Genomic DNA, 18,678 nt, shown 5'->3' with positions numbered 1-18,678 from the left:
CCCAAGTGATGTGTACATTTTTTTGGAGACACCGTTGATGGAATTTTTCGAGGAGTTGGAGATGGCATGAATGCAGCAAAAATAGGGTAAACCGCCACACAAGGACATATGAGCGGTGTTTCACCAATATAGCAGCATAAAACGATTAAAAATTAAGCAATTAAAAAAGACGAGGTAATAACACATTATGAACATAAATAGCAGGACATCATGTGTCCATTTAGCTTATCGAAAGCATTCCTTAACCTTTCCTTAGTGTTAAAAACCATGATTGTGGACCCGCCCTGGGTTGCACATGGAGAGCTTGGTGCCTGTTTTGCTACATTAGATTCTGCAACCTGGGGTTGATTTCAGGGACATGCTGACTTGCCAACCGGGCCTCTGCAGCAGCCTTACTGGGGCTAAATTGCTCTAGGGCTTTGTTTCTTAACTGATTCACCAGTTAGAAAAAGTTATGTTAGGTCTTGTCTTCACTGATGGAAAGAAGATAGAGTCCCTACCAGAGAGGAATGGCAAACTAAGCTGTTAGACTATGCTGAAATGGCAAAGCTGACCTTGAAACTCAGAGACCAAGAAGACAAGAAATTCAAGGAAGGATGGGAGAAGTTTATAATTAATTTAGGAGACCACTGTAAGCAGATGAAAACATTAGTAGGATTTAAATCACACTTATAATGTAACAAATATCATGATATTATGGATATATATAAAACATAGACTATGAAATAATATGCAATTGGAAATGCTGACAATAGGACTCATGGAAGGGATGGGGAGGGGATTCACAAGATTAAGAGAAATCTCATATTATGGATATGTATTCAGCATTGTAATTATTTTTTCATTTGTAAAATCAAATAAAAATATATATATATTTTTATAAAGGTCTTGTCTTCATTGTTCACTAATGTTCCCTTTCTTTCTTTTTCCTCCCTCCCCCCACCCTTTGATGAAGTTGCCCCAGCAGTATCGGAAAAATGGCATACTCTGCGCAATCTGTGGATTACATGTTTAGGAGTCTGGATGTTAGTGATGGTGGTGGATGGTAAAGAAATTATGCAGGCAAGGGCTCCATTGTTCCCACGCAAACCTTTCGTAGTGCTATGGAATGCACCAACCAGACTGTGCCAGCTGCGATACAAGGTGAATTTAGACCTCAGAACTTTTAAAATTCATGCAAATCCCAATGACGATTTGAGTGGCTCCACCGTGACAATATTTTATCACAATCGCTTGGGCTACTACCCCTATTTAAAGAAACCCGCTAAGCCTATCAACGGCGGAATACCACAGCATGGAAACCTTTACAAGCACATCACCAAACTCAAGTCTGATCTCAAAAAGGCCATACCTATGAAGCAATTCAAGGGACTTGGAGTCATTGACTGGGAAGGCTGGAAGCCCCAGTGGATGAGGAACCGGGGCACTAGAAATAAATACAAAATTTTGTCTCTTGAACCTATTAGAAAGCAGAATCCTCACTGGTCTAGTTACAGAATCAGGAGCATCGCTAAGGAAGCCTTTGAAAAGGCAGGGAAGATGTTTATGAAGAACACCCTTATCGAAGCTAAAAGAATGAGACCAAATGGACTCTGGGGTTACTATCTATACCCAGAATGCGGTAATTATAATTTCATGGTTCATCCAGAGAAATACACAGGAAAATGTGGAAAGATTGACTTGAAATTGAACGAGCGTCTGCGTTGGCTATGGAAAGAAAGCACTGCTCTATATCCTTCCATATACCTGCAGCGCAGGATGCAGTCAAGTCGGAACGCTCAGAGATTTGTACGCTATCGGGTTATGGAAGCAATGCGCATTGCTACCATGGCTAGAAAGGACTATGCCTTGCCTGTTTTTGCGTATTCTAGGCCATTTTATGCCAGAACGTTCCATGCTTTGACAGAGGTAAGGGGAAATGCATAGACTAGAATCTATAAACCTCCCAGAACCAGATAAACATTACTTTTGAGCAGGTACCCGATTGTATACACGTGAAAGCTCCAATGTTAGAGAAAGGATTTCATGGAAGAGCCTAGGACAACTTCTGTCACTAAGTAGGCAATGCTCTGAAACCAGAACTCCCTGTTCTGGAGAGTAGGGTTGCCAGACTCAATAGAGGACAGGACTTCTGTGCCTTTAATTGCCCTGCTCTCTTTTGAGTCTGGAAACCTTAAAGAGAAACCAGCAGACCCTTTGCTTGGAAATTAAACAAAGGGTCTGCTGGTTTCTCTTTTAGGTTCCCAGACTCAAGAGAGAGCAGGGCAATTAAAGGCACAGAAGTCCTGTCCTCTATTGAGTCTGGCAACCCTACTGGAAAGTGAACTAGTGTCCTTTGGGCTTCAAAAGTGCAGCGGCCACACCAGGGCCAGATTTAGGTATGATGAGGCCCAAAGCTACTGAAGGTAATGGGGCCCTTTATATGTCCAGCTGTCCTTTGTCAACAACAAATTGTCGCTGTTTTTTCGTGTTGAATATATGCTATATGGTAATTTATGGACCTAATAGGTATCTAAATCCATTTGCACATAACAAATAGGAGCCTACACAACACAATACAAAACACCGTTGCTGTATGTAGCTTTTATTTTATTTGTTTTTTATCTTATATTTTGGAAATGTACATCCAGTTGTTTTTTCCTTTAAAAACTTTAAAGAGTGGGGCCCTAAGCTATAGCTTGTTTGGCCTATACAGTACGTAAATCTGACACTGAGTCACATGAGTAGACACGCTCTTGAGTAGTTGCTACCTTACAAGTAACTTTCCTGCAGTTTGCTCATACAGAGGAGCTACTTAGGAAGGAGCACTTTGCAAAATGGAAGCTCCCAGGTCTCAGCAGGTTTTGTTTTTTTACCTGGAACATTAGTCCTGCTCCCCAAACCAATTTAGGACTGCTTCCAGGGCAGGCTGGGTTGTCCCCAGAATGGCCCAGGGTGCATTGGCCTGAGCTGAACTCCCGCAATCATATATGTTAGGATTGCTATATTTCAAAAAGTGAAAATCCTGACACAGAAGTTGTTAAGCGTTCCTCCTCCTCCTCCTCCTCCTCCTCCTCCTCCTCCTCCTCCTCCTCCTCCTCCTCCTCCTTCTTCTTTCTCTGGCTAAAGTTTCTGAGCTTTTTTTTTTTTTTTGCAAAATCTTTTGGTATTTTTAAGGGAAATCGCCAAAATAACACTTCTGGCATGAGTTGCCTTATGTCCAGGTTTTCTCGGACATTTGAGCGATTTTCAGGAATTCCACCCGGACGAATCCTGGATATGTCCGGGAAAGGAAAACCCGGACGTATAGCAGCCCTAATATATGTGTACTACAACACATATAAAGGTAAAGGGACCATTAGGTCCAGTTGTGACCGACTCTGGGGTTGCGGCACTCATCTCGCATTATTGGCCAAGGGAGCCGGCGTACAGCTTCCAGGTCATGTGGCCAGCATGACAAATCCGCTTCTGGCGAACCAGAGCAGTACACGGAAACGTCGTTTCCCGCCAGAGTGGTACCTATTTATCTACTTGCACTTTGATGTGCTTTCGAACTGCTAGGTTGGCAGGAGCAGGGACAGAGCAACAGGAGCTCACCCCGTCATGGGGATTTGAACCGCCGACCTTCTGATCGGCAAGCCCTAGGCTCTGTGGTTTAACCCACAGCACCACCCTTGTCCCATTTAAACCACAAACATATGCATTTAAATCATAAACAGTCTAAAAAGAAATATACTGCCATGGTGAACAGAGCAAGGTTTAGCACTCCCTTCCCTAAATGCACAATACACCCAGAGGCGCCATATTCTCTGGAAAATTGAAGGGGGCCCAACGCAGCACCCTGATATCTCGAGTGAGGCCCTCTGAATACTGAGGGCGCTCTGCCCTTTAAAAAATAAAAAAGATGGGGGGAGCAAAGTGCCTCGGCCTCCAGGAGCCGACGCCTTTAAACACACCAGAAAGTTCTTCATGTGGTGATGGAAAGTTGGCAACAGCAGAACGTGTGTGTGTGTGTGTGTGTGTGTGTGTGTGTGTGATATTTCTAGTGGGAGAGAGTTCCTCAGCAGAGCACCACAGCGAAGTTCTACAGCCACAGCTGACAATGAGCTATGGGAGGTGGCTGCATATTGCGCCACAGTCACAGGATCACATTAAGGCCTCTGCTGCAGATAGTAGCACATATTGGCAGAGGCAAGCATTCAAGTATTGGGGGCCCAGGACCTACTTTACAGACCAAAGTCCAAACCCTGAACTGGGCCTGCTTGCCAATAGGCATCTTGGTGCTGTTCTTTAAGGATTGGCGAGGTACATTCCCAAATTGCACTGCCACCCAGAAGCCCAGAAGCCTCATTTTACACCACCTTCAAGCGCAGGAATTCCTTTCGATGTATCCAGACAGGCTTGCAGTGTTAGGTCCTTGAATACTGCCCAATCTATGGACCTGATCCTCCTGGAAGACTGCAGCCTCATCCAGCCTGGAGGCAAGTACTGCCCGCCACCAGCACTTTCATCTCGACACAGTTCAGTCTCACCTCTTTGGCCCTCACCCAGCTCATTGCTGCACTCAGACTCCGATCCAGCAACCTCATGCCCTCTCCTGAATAACAGCTAGACATCACCTGCATACTGTTGACATGGCGACTTTCCCCAACAGGTTCATAGAGCTGTAGAAAAGCACAGGGCTGGTGGTGGCATGGGAGCTCAAAGTAGACTCACAGAGTTGGAAGGAACCCTGAGGATCGTCTAGCAGCATAGCTGCCAAGTTTTCCCTTTTCTCGCGAGGAAGCCTATTCAGCATAAGGGAAAATCCCTGTAAAAAAGGGATAACTTGGCAGCTATGTCTAGCAGCCCAACCCCCAGCAATGCAGGAATATGCAGTTGCCGGGATCAAACCTACAACCTTGGCATTGTCAGTGTCACGCTCTAACCAACTGAGCTATCCAGGCAGTTTCAGAGTTGGGTTATACAGGTAGCAGGGATATAGTTTTCAGAACACAGAGTTTTTGAGCTTTATGGGTGCTGAAAAGGGTTCGCATTTATTGTGCCCTATCCTGGTCATTTGGATTGATCCCACACTCTTGAAATTGCATGTTTTCACAGGAGACAGACACTAGCCTTTGTTTTTAAAAGAGGGTTGACAGGGTTGTGGGAAACTGCATTATTCCCTCTGGTATGCACATTCATACCAGTGAAATCTCTGGCAAACAGGTGTTGCAAGGGGGGTTGTAGTGTTCAAAAAACCTGTTTCTTTAGTGGTTTCTGCAATGGTGAACCAAAAGAAAAAAGAAAAGCAAAACAAGTGTGTACATTATTATTATGTTGTTGTTGTTTAGTCGTGTCCGACTCTTCGTGACCCCATGGACCAGAGCACGCCAGGCACTCCTGTCTTCCACTGCCTCCCCCAGTTTGGTCAAACTCATGTTCGTAGCTTCGAGAACACTGTCCAACCATCTCATCCTCTGTCGTCCCCTTCTCCTAGTGCCCTCCATCTTTCCCAACATCAGGGTCTTTTCCAAGGATTCTTCTCTTCTCATGAGGTGGCCAAAGTATTGGAGCCTCAGCTTCACGATCTGTCCTTCCAGTGAGCACTCAGGGCTGATTTCCTTCAGAATGGATAGGTTTGATCTTCTTGCAGTCCATGGGACTCCCAAGAGTCTCCTCCAGCACCATAATTCAAAAGCATCAATTCTTCGGCGATCAGCCTTCTTTATGGTCCAGCTCTCACTTCCATACATCACTACTGGGAAAACCATAGCTTTAACATTATTATTATTATTATTATTATTATTATTATTATTATTATTATTATTTCCATACCACCCTTCATCCAAGGATCATGGAATGGTTTACAATATAAAAACACAAAAATACACACCATAGTAATAAACAAAAACAATACCCGCCCCCAACACAGTTTAAAAGGCCATAGATTGTTTAATTAGCCAAAGCCCTGGGAGAAGAAGGTTACTGCTTGGTGCCTAAAACTATGTAACGAAGGTGCCAGGCAATTGTCCCTGGGGAGAGCACTCCACAAGCAAGGAGCCACCCCAAAAAGGCCCGTTCTTGTCTCTGGACCTCTTGCGGAGGAGGCACATGAAGAAGAGCTTTAGGTTATGATCGCAGGTTGGTTCATATGGGGACACCACAGCAATACCTTACCTTTGCCTCTTGTATCACAGTGTATCTGAAGAAGTGTGCATGCACACGAAAGCTCATACCTATGACAAACTTAGTTGGTCTCTAAGGTGCTACTGGAAGGATTTTTTTATATTATGCTTTGCCTCTTGGTTATTACGCATGTTCCTGCTTTACTTTTCAGGAAGACTTGGTGAATACTATTGGTGAGAGTGCAGCATTGGGGGCTGCCGGAGTCGTCCTGTGGGGAAACCATCGGTATGCCCTAAGTAAAGTAAGTGAATCTGGGTTAAGAAAATGTATTTGATTTTGCAAGAATTATTGGGTAACCTCTCATATTCTTCTCTCCCCACCCCCATATTAATTTTGTTTTTAACATATAATACAGTGGAACCTCGGTTTACAACTACCTCTGTTTATGAACGCCTCCGTTTATGAACGCCGCAGACCCGGAAGTGTTTACATCCGGGTTCCGCGGCGTCGGATGCGCAGAAGCGCTCTATTGGCGCTTCACACACGTGCAAAAGCGTGCCTTCGGGGAGCGAATGCCTCCGTTTACAAACACCTCCATGGAATGGATTGCGTTCGTAAACCAAGGTTCCACTGTACAGTAAAAAACCAAACTGGTCTAAAGAGAAATAATAATAATAATAATAATGTAATGCAGAAATAGAAATAAAAAGATATAACAGAAGAAGAAAGGGGGGGAGAAAGAAGAAAAATAAATGAACAGAACCGAACAGAACAGAAAAGAAAAGAAAAGAACAGCAGTAGCAGCAGCAGCAGCAGCAGCAGCAGCAGCAACAACAACAACAACACAAAACCTATCACAATTGTATCTTAATCTTCAGTCCACATAAAAAGGTTAAGGTAAAGGACCCCTGACAGTTAAGTCCAGTCGCGAACGACTCTGGGGTTGCGGCACTCATCTAGTTTTACTGGCCAAGGGAGCCAACATTTGTCCACAGACAGTTTTTCTGGGTCATGTGGCCAGCATGACTGAAGTAAATCCTCCCAGCTCTCACCTGGGAGCTTCCCCCTTCATCAACCTCACACCTTGAGAAAGACCTTTCTTGCCTGCCTTCCTCTTCTGTCCAACACCTCTCCATAGCTGCCAAGTACCCCGTTTTCTCCGGGAAAACCCCGATTTTACTTACCTTTTTCCGGTGGTCCCCCATATCACTTCGTCTCCCGTTTTTCTCCGTTATTTTCGTCTGCCAACGGCCATATTTTTTCTTTCCGATTTGCCCTTCTATGGGCACAAAAAATGGCCTCTGCCAGCTTCAAAAGTCGCATCTACACATGTCCGGAAGTGCATAGACGCGACTTCCGGTGTCGGCGGAGGCCATTTTTGGTGCCCATAGATGGGCGGAGCAACACCAGAAGTTGTGTCGATGCACTTCCTGACATGCGTACAAGCGACTTTCGAAGCCGGCGGCGGCCATTTTTGGTGCTCATAGAAGGGCAAAGCGACACCGGAAGTTACGTCGACGCAACATCCAGTGTCACACAGCTGCCGGTCCCGGATTCTGCAGTCCAGGACTTGGAAAGTGAGCACCTCTCTGTATGTTCTTTTTACCCCAAATATAAGTCTTCAGCAGTGCTTTTTTTTAAAGAAGAAAAATGGGTGCCAGTAATCACTATGAAGTAAGTGCCACACTTTTTAACAACAAAAAAAGAGGTGCCGGTGCTGCGTAGCCTTGAGTACCCTCTGAAATAAAAGCTCTGGCCTTCAGAAAATAAAACTTACATATGAATAAGATAAACAGAGGGCTCTCAAGAATTTAAAATCATAAAAAGAACAAAAAAAAGTAAAGGAGAAAGGAGATTCTTTAAAGAGCTGATTTTTATGGCGAAAGCTCTTGGGGGGGGGAGGAAGGAAGGAAGGAAGGAAGGAAGGAAGGAAGGAAGGAAGGAAGGAAGGAAGGAAGGAAGGAAGGGACTCAGACACAGAGCTTTAAAGCCTGGAAAGAGCAGGGCAAAATGTAAATGCAGAGAAGTCCTTAGTATACCATCTGAATGTGACAATCTTGGTGGCTCAATTGAGTGGGCGCTCCTACTAGGCAAACCTGTATACCTGCATGTCATGGTGGTGTCGACAGATCTGGAAATTACAGGAAAAGATGAGGAGCAAAATGAAGAATCCATTTTGATGCTTTCCTCACTACCATGGGCTGTAGAAACATACAGATAAATAAATAAAACTGAGATTTATAGAATCCCCCACCCTACCCCACCCCACCCCACCCCATTCCCTTCTTTGCCACAGACACATTCCTTGATCACTCAGACAAGTATCTGACCTGGTCATTTGACAATAGAGATGCAATCTGCAACCCAATATTCCAGTTTATATGGGAGTGAGCCATCGTGGACCCTGTGGGGTTTACTTCTCTGTAGATGTGCAAGGTATCGCTCTGCCACTAAGCCTGTTGTTGTCTTTGTTTTCTTTTAGGAAAGCTGTTTGCAACTGAAAAGCTATATAGGTGGTCCCTTGGGACGTTACATCATTAATGTGACTTCTGCGGCGACGTTCTGCAGCAAAACTCTCTGCAACTTGAATGGAAGATGCGTTCGTAGAAACAGTGAATCGGATGCCTACCTGCATTTGCCTTCTCACCGTTTTAAGATTGTCTTCGATAACTCCGATGCAAGAAAAGTCCTGGTGAGAGGATATATGAGGAAGAAGGATAGAAAGGCCCTGAAAACCAATTTCATCTGCCACTGTTACCAGGGATGGAAGGGGTCGGCTTGCAAGTGGCCTTCTTCCGCAAGAGGGTGAAAACCATCCTGACAATAAAGGCAACGGTCATTCAGTCTCTCTTACTCAATAATTGCACTGTTTCGCTTTTGATTATTATTATTCATCTATTTTATAGCTCATTTGTAGCCCATTGCAATAGCAATGGGTTTAAAATGTGGTATATATTACATGCCGGCCAAGTGCCCTGTTTTAAGTGGGTGGCGCTGTGGTCTAAAGCACTGAGCCTCTTGGGCTTGCCGATCAGAAGGACGGCAGTTTGAATCCCTGTGACGGGGTGAGCTCCTGTTGCTCTGACCCTGCTTCTGCCAACCTAGCAGTTCGAAAGCACGCCAGTGCAACTAGATAAATAGGTACCGCTGTGGCGGGAAAGTAAACGACGTTTCTGTGTGCTCTGGTTTCCATCACAGTGTCCTGTTGCACTAAAAGTGGTTTAGTCCTGCTGGTTACATGACCTGGAAAGCTGTCTGTGGACAAACGCCGGCTCCCTCAACCTGAGAACTGAGATGAGCGCCGCACGCCATAGTCATCTTTGACTGGACTTAACTGTCCAGGGGTCCTTTACCTTTTACCTTTAAGCAGGGCCGCCCTGCTTTCTTTGAAGGTGCCCTGGGCTCTTCCTTCATCCCAGGGGCCCTGATTTTGCATGGCCGGTGAATGGCGGCTGCAGAAGCAGCTCCTGGGATGGCAGCTGCATTGGTGCCTTCCAACATGGTGCCAACATTTGCTACAACTCCCATCAGCCCCTGGGAGAGGGGCCCAAATGTGCATGTGTGTGAAGCAGAGGAGCCTCAGCCACCATTGGCTCAATGGGCTTCCTCTGTCAACCATGTGAGTAATTCGTGCCTGGGGTGGGGTGGGGTGGAGGAAGTGGCTTCCTTCCGCCTCCGGGGCAGAGTGCAGGGAGGCATGCGAGTGGGCCAAGGCAGTCCAACAGGGATGAGTCCATCAGATCCACAAGAAATAGGCAGAGTTGCTAAGCTCCAGCAAATGCTTAAGTGAAAAGATATGCCTAAAGTTGGTGCCTTAAACTCATCAGAATCAGCACTACCCATAGATCAGAGGGCCAGGGGTAGCACAATTGAGGAGGGAATCACCCCCTATATAATATATCTCAGGGGGCTTCAGAATCATCAAGAGGGCCTCTCCCATAGATCTTAGTATGCAGGCAGACACTCCAAGTAATCAGGTCTCAAGTTGTACAAGACTCTATAAGTCAGCACCTTGTTGTCACCTGGCCGTGTGCCTGTCTGGCATATTTGCTGGCTGAAATGGACACCAAATTTACTTCTCCAGCTGGACAAATCACAGGTCGTGCTTTTGATAATAGTCCTTTCCCGTTCAGATAGCATCAGAGGGCCACCAAAATGTGGGACATTGTGTACAGCATTCAGCTGATCTTTTAGGCCATTTGGATTGGTCTGAATAGTCAGTACATTATGTGTCAAAAAGCCCGAGGAACTGCTGCCCACATCTATGTTGCTCTTCAGAGCCACCCCAGCATATTGGCAGAGGTGTCCTCTACCTTTCAAGATCCCCCGGGATGAAGCGAAAAGCCAACAAAGGTTCCTCCCAGCCTTATACAATGGATGTGTTGCTAATTGCCAGGAACACACAGCAGATAGTATCAGGTGGCTTCTGAGGTCTGGGATATTCTGTGCAGCATCCAGCTGATTCTTCAATCTGTTAGGATTTCCCCTAACAATCAGTACATTATGCCCTGCAAAGGCAGAGAGAACCCACATCTCTGCTGCTCTCCAGAGTCACCCCCGGATGTTGCCAGAAGCCCACCAGGATCTGATGAACTTTCAAGCCCACCAGGATCTGATGAACTGGGAAGCCAAGGAGGTTCCCCGGGCCTTATATAAGGGCTGAGTTGAACCTAGCTCCTCAAACTGAGTGATGTCCTGCTTGCCAGAAGTTGAGCTACTGCCAGGTTTTTCAGCCAACAGCCAAACTGGTGGGACCTTGTGGCCATAGTGCTCTGTTTGGATTGAGAACGGCTAACCTGTGCAGGGAATGGGAGTTTAACGGGAAAGTATTTGGGATTCTCTCGATTGAAATGAATTATTGAAGGAAGGGTGGGACTGAAAGATTCTGGCTTTGGGATTTCAGTGGAAAATTAAAAATAAATTGCTGGCCACCAATGACAATGTGAAAAAGTAAAAACATTCTGGGAATCAATTTATAATGAGTTTAAAAAGATGTTAAAATATACATTTCCCAAAAAGTCAGAAAGCTTTCTATTAGGACTAATGGGAAATGAAATAAAAAAAGATCAAAGATTATTCATGTATGCCACCACAGCAGCCAGAATGGTGTTGGCTCAAAGATGGAAAACAACAGAAATTCCAACAATTGAGGAGTGGAGGGTTAAAATGATGGAGTACTCAGAGTTAGCTAGAATGACAGGAAGGATAAGGGAACAAAAGGACCAGAAGTTGCAAAAAGATTGGAGTAAGTTTGTGGAATACCTAAAGGAGTACTGTAAGTCTATAAAGACACTAACAGGATTGACATAAAACCTACAACAGAAACAATATAGATATATTCAAAATATGGTAATGTAATTAAGAAGATGACAGAGATATGGATGAAGAAAGTGTGATATATATGATGATAACTTAGAAAACTGAAGTGGTAAAAGGAGGAAGTTGTGTTTGGCAGAACAATAGAATGTATATAGTAAACAGTAATAGAAATGTAATAGATGAATTGTTTTATTGACGATCATTTTTCTTTTCTGTATTTTGCAATTTTGTGTTTGAGAAAACAATAAAAATTTATTTTTAAAAATGAAAATAAATTGCTAGGCACCAATGGAGTAACCTCCACTAAACTTAGGTCTTACATTTGGAGAGGGAACGGGTCTCCTTTCATAACCTTCTGGTTACTGAGTAATAGGGAAAACCTCAAATGCACTACTGTGGCAGAAAGGGACGTCTAAACTTTCACAGCTCTAGCTAGCCATCACCACTGTTCATTCCTGAAGAGATCATAAGAAGATAGCAACAAGATATCTGCTCCCGCTGCTACAGCCAGAAAGGTGCTGGCCTAACACAAAAGATATGGGAATATGGCCTATAAAGCCAGCGTTCATCCATTCTGTTTTACCTGCAGGTTGATTGAGAGTAGATTGCTCAGCACATCAAGGTGTTACAATTTAAAACTAGAGCCGATCAGAAAACCCAGTGAAAGGAACAGGTGTGTCTTCCACGTAAGATGCCATCAGGCATCTGCTGAGGTCTGTGTCAGGCTGCTATGAGCGACTCCCAGCTGATTGCCTGGAAAGTATAAAGGTAAGGGATGTTTCTTACCATCCTTTTTTTATTCAGTATTTACAGAGAGGGGCTATACAACCCAGCCTCTTGGATAATGGTGTTGTCCCGAGTGAATCTCCACTCCCACTTCCTCATTTCTCACTTCTATGGGTGCTGCTACGTGCCCTCTGTCTTTGACCTCTTTGCTCTCCCACCTTTAAGGCTTGCTGGGTTCTAGGGGGCATGTCTGGAATGCTTTCTAAAGACACTGTGTCCGTCGGATGCCGCCCCTCCGCTGCTTCCTTCTCCTCCTCCTCCTCCTCCTCTCCCATTCTTTCCCAACTCCCCCCCCCCCCTCTGCTCTTAGCTGTGAGCTCCCGCAAACCCCTGTTGTAAATCTAAACTACCTTCCTCTTCCTTCCCCCTGGAAGGGTCAGGCTAGGGAGGCAGTTTCCACCATATCTCCTCTGCCCAGTCCCTGACAGTCCGGAACATTCCATGCAGTATTCAGCTGATCCCTCAGCCCATTTGGATTTGTCCTAACAACCAGCACTTTGTGCCTGAAATGGCCCAAGGCAACTACTGCCCTTATCCCTGCTGCCCTTCAGAGTGACCCCAGCACATTGCCAGAGGCTTCTTGGGTCTTTCAAGGCCACCAGGATGAGGCAAGGAGCCAAGAGGGTTCCTCCCAGCCTTATATAATGGGTACCTTGAACCTGGCTCCTCAAACTGAGCAGCGTGTTCCTGACCAGAGCTTGAGCAACTAATACCGATCTGCCCTGCCAGCCCGTGGTCTCTCAGCTGTCAGCCTTCAAAAGCAGCCTCTTCATACAAAAAGGCTTTCCAATGGGGCAGAGCTTGTTTCTTGAGAACCGGGGCCAACGTTTGGTTCAGGTCTGGCTACTTATGTTCTGCATTCTGCTTTGCTTCAGGACTGGAGGTAGGTATTGTCCCAACCCGCCTGTCCCCAAATAGGTAAAACAAGAATAAGCCACTGTTTTACATAGGTTAAAGACAGCCCCAAGTTATTCCCCACCTACCATCTCCAGTTGAACATTTCGGTGAGAAGAGAGTGGAGCATCCTGGTAATGGGGCAAAATAGACAAGGCAGCTCCCCATGTTTGTAGGAGTGAATCAAATTACCCACCTCTTGTTGTATGTGTATAGCTGGATAGATTCAGGGCTCATGCACACTGCTTCTCATTCTATGAGCTTTTGAGGAAAGGGCCAAGCGGTTTTCCATTTCCCCCACCACTTTCTTCAGGAAAACTCGCTACTTACAGCTGAATCCAAACAAACGTCAATCGGCAGAAAACCCGACTGACGATTGCTTTGATTCAGAGTGTGCCATCTTCGAGAAAGAAGGTCCATCTGTCTAGGTGGAAGGTGTTGCTAGTCTCGGGGCACAGGAGCCTGCCATAAATTTGCATACAATTTCCATACCCTAAAGCTATACACAGAGATGCAAATTTAGTCTGACTTTCCAAGACAAAAAGAATTGTGCTATTGCTGTTGTGGGACCTATTTCTGACAGCTATGTGGGCCAACAGGATTTTTGGTGGGTTAGGTCATTGAAGATTGATGGGTCCCTCCTCAAATGAAATGATGTCTCTTACAACAGATGCTGTGAAATGCAGAATCTGCAATCCAGGTGATGAGACGTTTTGCAAAAAATATGATGTGACATGTGAAGGATCTTACTGCATGAAGATAGAAAGCTTCTCAGGTAAAGAGTATTTACTGTTGACACTCCTCCTTTTTCTATGCTGGGGATCAATATAGAAAACAAAGCTTCGTGTTCCATATTTACTATTCTGCAGAGTGTAAACAAAGCTTCCCCTTTTGGCCACTACAGTTCCCTGTGCATTCCCTTAGCTGTTAATTTTTTTTGTAAGTATTCTGTGGCATAGCATCAGCAGCACAGCTTCCTAGAGATGGCAACCATGATCAAATGGTTCCAACACTTTTTGAAATGGTGCGGTCCTTGCCAAGCTCAGTGCCACCATAGCAGCCAGCAGACTGACAGAGGTTTTTTAAAAAAGGATAGGAAACACATCTACCAGCTTCCAGGTCATGTGGTCAGCATGACAAAGCTGCTTCTGGTGAACCAGAGCAGTGCACGGAAATGCCGTTTACCTTCCTGCCGGAGTGGTACCTATTTATCTACTTGCACTTTGATGTGCTTTCATACTGCTAGGTTGGCAGGAGCTGGGACCGAGCAACGGGATCCCACCCAGTCGCAGGGATTCGAACTGCTGACCTTCTGATCGGCAAGCCCTAGGCTCTGTGATTTAACCCACAGCACCACCCGTAGTAGCCACCCCCAAGTTTCCAAAGTTGAATGAGTTGGCAAACTGGGGGAGGGCATTCCCAGCCACCATTGGGCCTAACATAAACCCTGTCTATGTGTGTAGGGGCTTTTTGGCACTTAAGCAAGGCACTGAACAGAAGGGCCAGTAAGGGAATCAGAAGGCTTTTCATATGCAAGAGCCCTGATAAGCAAAGCCTGACCTTCAGAAAAGGCATGGGCTAGCCCAGCTCTTGCTGATGGGGAGCCTCTATGCCCTCCCCTCTAATGCACACTCCACCCATCACAGTTATAGGTCTTTCACTATTTATTTAGGATGCATCCAAACTGTCTTGAAGGATTCGGGCACATACTTGGAAATTTAGGGTTGTGAAATTAAAAAGGATTAAAGAGCTCCAGAGCCCCATTGAAACAAATGCAGCTTTTAAAACAGACAAACAAACAAATGGACTATTTGCAGTAAAGAAAGTGATGAGGAAATGCATTGAAAAGTGTAGTGGAAATGGGAAGGCATTTCAACACACACCTGCCAAGCAGATCAAAATGAGTGCAGGAGGAATGTCTACCTTCATATAACTTCCCTGCACAGAATTCAAAACAAATGCTCTCAGTAAAGACCAGGCACACTCCACGGACTGTCTTGTTTGGCTAAAGTGCATTTAGTCTCATTAGAGGGCAAATAAATGATAGCACACCTGCTCGATTCAGAAGATGGTTGCTGCAAACTTGGAAAAATGATAAGAACTCCAGCAACAAAAGATTGGATTATAGACTTTGGGACATAGCTTGCATGGTTAAGTTAATGCTCATAGTAAGGGTCCAAAAGGGCAATGAAGTACCCTCTTCAAAAGGGGCATATTTCTTATATTATATACTGGAGCAATCAAATTCAAGAAAATGGGACAACTTATATATTGTAATGCTTTGCTGTTCCTGTTCCTGTAGATACTGGAAAAAGGAAGCCAGACTATCCTCCACCAGGGCCAGGGCTTTTTCAGTGACAGCTCCGACCTGGTGGAATGTTCTGTCCCACGAGAGTAGGGCCCTGCAGGACTTGATCTCCCTCCGCTGGGCCTGTAAGACAGAGCAATTCCGCCTGGCCTTCAATTTGAATTAGCCTGATCCTATATTCCCTTTCCCCTTTCCTCTTCTATGAAGAAACCCTTTCTGGGACCCCACATTTAAATTCTTCCTTGGTCTCTTTGCTAGCCCTATTAGGACCAACTTGGCCGGTTAGCCCTGGTGATCATTTGATGTCTACTGACTGGGGTTTAATTTTTATTGTTTGCCCCCCCCCCACGAAAGGATCCCTGAATTGTTGAATTTTATTGATATTGATGCTGCATTTTATGCTGTTTTTAAGTCACATTTTAATCAATGTTTTATATTTGCTGTTAGCCGCCCTGAGCCTGGTTTTTAAATTGGGAAGGGTGGGGTATAAATAAATTATTATTATTATTATTTATTTGTTATTATTATGTTGTAAAACTAATGAGAAAAATGGATAAGAAAGTAAAGGTCTGAGGTAGTATTCAACGAGGTTTTACTCAGAAATACTGAATGTATAAAGATGACTAAGTTAGACCCACTAATTACTCTGAGTAAAGATTCGTTGAAGGCTGCCACAGATATCATGTAACCTTGAGCAAATAAAGATGAATGCTCAGTAAATAGAAGTGCCTCAGGTTTCACTAGAGAACAATAAATCTGCTATTGTACAACAGTTCAGATTTTCCGGTCAGGCTCTGAATTCACTTAGTAATGAACAAAGCGGTCAATGAACAAATGGCAAGGCTGTCCTTTCCTCGTCAAACATTGTGCACTGCTTGGCAGGTGGAAAGTATCAGCAGCGATATGATAAATACTGGACATTTCCAATTAAAGTAGAGTATTAGAAAGCTTTTCCAAAACTCCATTTTGAACATATGGATTCAACTGTGCAGCTGGGGAGATTCATGGACATATCACTGCAAGACAGACTGCGCAACTGTGGGGCAGCAGAACTGGAAGATCTTCCTGGCTTTGGATGCCAGCTATATTTTTGTATTAAACCGCATTGCATGTAGGGACCTTGCTTAAGAACAAGGCTTTTTTCAGCCGGAACTCGCCGGAACTCAGTTCTGGCACCTCTCAGATAGGCACCATTGCCATTTTAAGACACAAGAGAGGAGTTCATGGTGAGTTCCTTTTTCTAGAAAAATTGGACTACTTAAGAAGATGAAATGTTGGAGAGGGACAGGAAAAGTAAGGTTTCTGTTACAGGAAACTAACTGGCATGTCACTTGGAAAGTGGTCCATTTTGCAGTAATGAGGGAAAGGTATTCGCGATCTATCCTAGACAACAGCGGTGGATATTATTATATTTGTTTCTTTTATTTGGACATGTATCTTTCACATGCTTTAACTTTATTTTGTTTTTATGTTGACATTTTGGTGGGGAATAAGCTTTGTCTTCTCTTTTGGAACAGACTATGTACTTATTCAATAAAATTCCCTTCATTCACTAGTTAATCTCAAAACTTCCCTTTCTCTCTCCAGGTTCTGGCCAATTGGTTTCAATCTTCACACACTGTGGCACTGAACGTTTGAGAGAGAAATGTGGTCAGGAAGCAAAGGTCAATGGAGAAATAAAGAAGTTGTCATGCTGTGAAACTGATTTATGTTTCGACTGATTTTACAATTCTGTTCTTGAATTGCTCCTCCTTCCTGTTCTAGATGTAAATGTAGAATAAAGTTGGATGAGGAGTAACCTTTGTCCTCTCTTTTGGTTTGGACTATGGACTAATACAATAAAATTATCTTCATTCCCTGGTTAACCTCAACAAATACTTCTCTATCTCTCTCCAGTTGCAACTGGTGAATTGGTTCAAATATTGTGGCCCTGGTCATATGAAAAGGGCATGTGGAATGGAACTATCAGATGGAGCTAAAACGAAAACATCATGCTGTGAAACTGACTTATGTTTTGACTGATTTTACTATTCTGTTCCAAAATTGCTCCTCCTCCCTGCTCCAGAGAAGAGGACCACCCATTTGTGTCCACTCATTTATTCATTCCATCATTGAAACATCTCCCCACAAAAGTGTGCAATTGACTTCAGCAAGGGGGTGGGATGGGATGTTCCTTGGTGAGTTCATAGATCTCTACCTTCATCCGCGTAGGGCGGATGTGTGTGGATCTTCTGAAATAGCCTCATGGCCCAAATGGGGACGACGAGAATGCTTCCTTCTGCCCAGAGGCCAGAGTTCCCCTCCCCTGCTAGAACTGGGCAAATCACAGAAAATGTTATTAAAAATATTAGCTTGTGGTAGGGATGGTGACAAGATTCATTAAACAAGAGGGTGAACTTGGATGGTCTTTGCAAGACCCATTCCTAGAGAGGGATCGTACATTTGGCATAACAGGCACCTGCCCTAATTCTGGCACAACCCTGATGATTTCTCAGCTCTTAACTACATTCTTAGAACATCACATTCCACACAGTCAGTCAGGATGGTCAGGTAAGGGGCTGGAGACACTTCCATCTAGATTATCCTGGGTCCTGTACATCAGATTCTCAATTTATGTCTTTCTGGAGCTCATGGAACCCCTCTGTTCTTCCCAACTCCTCCTTAGTTGGAGAGGTCAAATGTTCTCTTTCCTCTTTCCTGAACATTGCAATGTAACTGGAATGTAGCAAAGCTTTTAAGTAGTGTAGACTGGTGGGAGTTCTATACAGTGGTACCTCGGTTTACAAACACAATTGGTTCTGGAAGTCTGTACTTAACCTGAAGCGTACTTAACCTGAAGCGAACTTTCCCATTGAAAGTAATGGAAAGTGGATTAATCCGTTCCAGACGGTCCGTGGAGTACTTAAACTGAAGCGTACTTAACCTGAAGCGAACTTTCCCATTGAAAGTAATGGAAAGTGGATTAATCTGTTCCAGACGGGTCTGTGGAATACTCAACCTGAAGCGTACTTAACCTGAGGTATGAGTGTAATTGGTTCCGGAAGTCCGTACTTAACCTGAAGCGAACTTTCCCATTGAAAGTAATGGGAAGTGGATTAATCCGTTCCAGACAGGTCCGTGGAGTACTTAAACTGAAAATACTCAAACCAAGGTGTACTTAAACCGAGGTGTATACTCGAGTATAAGCCAACCCGAATATAAGCCGAGGCAACTAATTTTACCACAACCTCCCCCCCCCCCCAGGAAAACCTATCGACTCTAGTATAAGCCTAGGGTGGGAAATG

The 18,678-nt window shown here is 44.5% G+C and overlaps 1 protein-coding gene and 1 long non-coding RNA gene across 2 annotated transcripts; both read left to right on the top strand.

Moving 5' to 3' along the window:
• Positions 1-1,023: 1,023 nt before the first annotated feature.
• On the top strand, positions 1,024-8,896 carry LOC118080137 (hyaluronidase Ba Hy-1-like). Its single transcript, XM_035105068.3, has 3 exons — positions 1,024-1,908; positions 6,299-6,388; positions 8,570-8,896. Exons 1-3 carry the CDS (start codon positions 1,024-1,026, stop codon positions 8,894-8,896), a joined length of 1,302 nt encoding a protein of 433 aa, XP_034960959.3.
• Positions 8,897-12,877: 3,981 nt separating this feature from the next.
• Positions 12,878-17,254, top strand: LOC148687021 (uncharacterized). Its single transcript, XR_015948310.1, has 3 exons — positions 12,878-13,075; positions 13,757-13,861; positions 16,982-17,254. It is a non-coding gene; the product is annotated as an uncharacterized LOC148687021 (long non-coding RNA).
• Positions 17,255-18,678: the final 1,424 nt, after the last annotated feature.

This window comes from Zootoca vivipara, chromosome 2 (genome assembly GCF_965207765.1).
Source record: "Zootoca vivipara chromosome 2, rZooViv2.hap1.1, whole genome shotgun sequence".
NCBI lineage: Eukaryota > Metazoa > Chordata > Lepidosauria > Squamata > Lacertidae > Zootoca > Zootoca vivipara.
This window is presented reverse-complemented; position numbering and strand designations above follow the sequence as displayed.